Genomic DNA, 2216 nt, shown 5'->3' with positions numbered 1-2216 from the left:
AATAAATAGATACTTTTAACTTACTCATCGAGAATCTTTACAGAAAAGCTGTAGAATAGGGTCGCTTTCTTTGATATAATAACAGAATAAAAACCAGCCAAGAAAAGAGCAGTGATTAAAAAAAAAAGACACAAGTTTTATTTATTTGCATATTACAAGTAGATTATAAACTAATTTTGCTAACTTAAAGGCATTCCCACTAGCAATATCTACACAGGTTTTTTTTTTAAGCTGAATCATATCACATCAAACTTTAAAATGTACCTTTTCATGCAAAGCATGCATGAATCTACGCTTTTGCTATTCACTCTATTCACTCGTTTTCTGCCTAGCTTTCTAAGTGGCAACTGCTACATTCTATCACTCACTCAAAGAATGATGCCAACATTCAGTAGTTGCGCATCTGGTTTCATTTTGCTCTCTTGTCCTCATCTTTGATAACCCAACTTGCAGACTTCTGTTCTTTTCTGTCAGTTTCTAAAACATCCAAAGTGGCACGGGAAAGCACTTATCTGCATGTATCAGCAATGTTAAATGGAAATGAGAATGGCCTTGTCTGGGGGTTGAAACACTTACTACTCTGCTGAGAAGAAAACTAGTCCTTTATTTTGGTACAAATGCTGATCAATCAATGAAATATCTCATGAAGACAAAGACCTGACAATATGACCAATAACCCTGTCCTGCTTTTTTATGAAGACCTATTTAGGTTACCTTCATCAGAAAAGAAAACTTAACTCGTTATTTTTCCCATAATTTGTTTATGTGAGGAAACATTCAAATTAATGTTATTGACATAAACACATAGCTTACTTAGACTAAGGGCAGAGCATAATATCATGTGGTTCCAAACTTAATCTGGAGGTGTGGTCTTAGGGTTTCCTGGGAAGTGGACAATGCTGAGAAAAGCTACTTTTCAGTGGGCATCCGCAGCTTCTTGAGCTTGAACTTCAGAGCCTCCCAGGTCTGCATTGTGTGAATACTAAGAAGACACCAATCATTGCCCAAGAAGCATAGTACACGTCTTTGAATGTCATTCTTCCTTATCGGACAGGACGCTCCATGATACCTGGCATTTTTCTCTTTCATATTTCCAAACCTTCATTTTCTACTAAAACTATAAAATAAATCAGAGCTCAACAAATATTTGCTGAATAAACTGATCACACTCACTGACTGGTACATTTTCACCAAATGCATTTTATTGAGTTCACACACAGACGAGTGCAAACATGTCTGGTAGAAAGACTCCTGTTGGCCATTACTGCTGGAAAAGGTCCCACAGAGCTCAGCAGCCAAGATGTGTGACTTCACCGAGGACCAGCCCACAGAATTCAAGGAGGCTTTCCAGCTGTTTGACCGAACAGGCGATGGCAAGATCCTGTACAGCCAGTGTGGGGATGTGATGCGAGCCCTGGGCCAGAACCCTACCAATGCTGAGGTGCTCAAGGTCCTAGGGAACCCCAAGAGTGATGAGATGAATGTGAAAGTGCTGGACTTTGAGCACTTCCTGCCCATGCTGCAGACCGTGGCCAAGAACAAGGACCAGGGAACCTATGAGGATTATGTTGAATGCCTTCATGTGTTTGACAAGGAAGGAAATGGCACCGTCATGGGTGCTGAAATCCGTCATGTCCTTGTCACACTGGGCGAGAAGATGACAGAGGAAGAAGTGGAGATGCTAGTGGCAGGGCATGAGGATAGCAATGGTTGCATCAACTATAAAGAGCTTGTCCAGATGCTGCTCAATGGCTGAGGATATTCTGTATCCCGAGCCTGTTCCTTGCCCAGTGTGATTTCTGTGTGGCCCCAGAGGCTCCCCTGTCACAGCACCTTGTCCATCTGGTTTCTTTTGGATGATGCTTGCCTTCACCAAATAAAATTTGCTCTCTTTGCTCTCAAAAAAAAAAGAAAGAAAGAGAGAGAGAGAGAGAGAGAGAAAGAGAGAGAGAGAAAGAGAGAGAGAGAAAGAAAGAAAGAAAGAAAGAAAGAAAGAAAGAAAGAAAGAAAGAAAGAAAGAAAGAAAGAAAGAAAGAAAGAAAGAAAGAAAGAAAGAAAGAAAGACTCCTGTTGTCCGAAAGATGCAAAGATTTCCAAATGTTCTGTTTCAGGCCTTGTCACTATGCTGTTGATCTGTTCTCTAGGACTTATGGTTAAGGTATTTTAGACTGTTCTATAGATGAAATGTTTGTGTCCTCTTAGAGTTCACATCAGGA

The 2216-nt window shown here is 40.4% G+C and overlaps 1 protein-coding gene across 2 annotated transcripts; it reads left to right on the top strand.

Annotated features, from left to right (window-relative positions):
- Positions 1–1288: 1288 nt before the first annotated feature.
- On the top strand, positions 1289–1756 carry LOC110293161 (myosin light polypeptide 6-like). Of its 2 annotated transcripts, XM_085838486.1 has the most exons (2): positions 1289–1342; positions 1478–1756. In XM_085838486.1, exons 1-2 carry the CDS (start codon positions 1301–1303, stop codon positions 1754–1756), a joined length of 321 nt encoding a protein of 106 aa, XP_085694612.1. In that variant the 5' UTR covers positions 1289–1300. The 2 variants fall into 2 exon arrangements, with proteins under 2 accessions (XP_085694612.1, XP_021016619.1); XM_021160960.3 differs by having other exon boundaries at positions 1289–1756.
- The last annotated feature ends 460 nt before the right edge of the window (positions 1757–2216 follow it).

The sequence above is a fragment of the Mus caroli genome, unplaced genomic scaffold (assembly GCF_978045245.1).
Source record: "Mus caroli unplaced genomic scaffold, Mus_caroli_1 scaffold_6, whole genome shotgun sequence".
NCBI lineage: Eukaryota > Metazoa > Chordata > Mammalia > Rodentia > Muridae > Mus > Mus caroli.
This window is presented reverse-complemented; position numbering and strand designations above follow the sequence as displayed.

Bases quoted from the DNA above. Each gene is read 5' to 3' on its own strand.
- LOC110293161 (XM_021160960.3), top strand. From the start codon at position 1,301: ATGTGTGACTTCACCGAGGACCAGCCCACAGAATTCAAGGAGGCTTTC.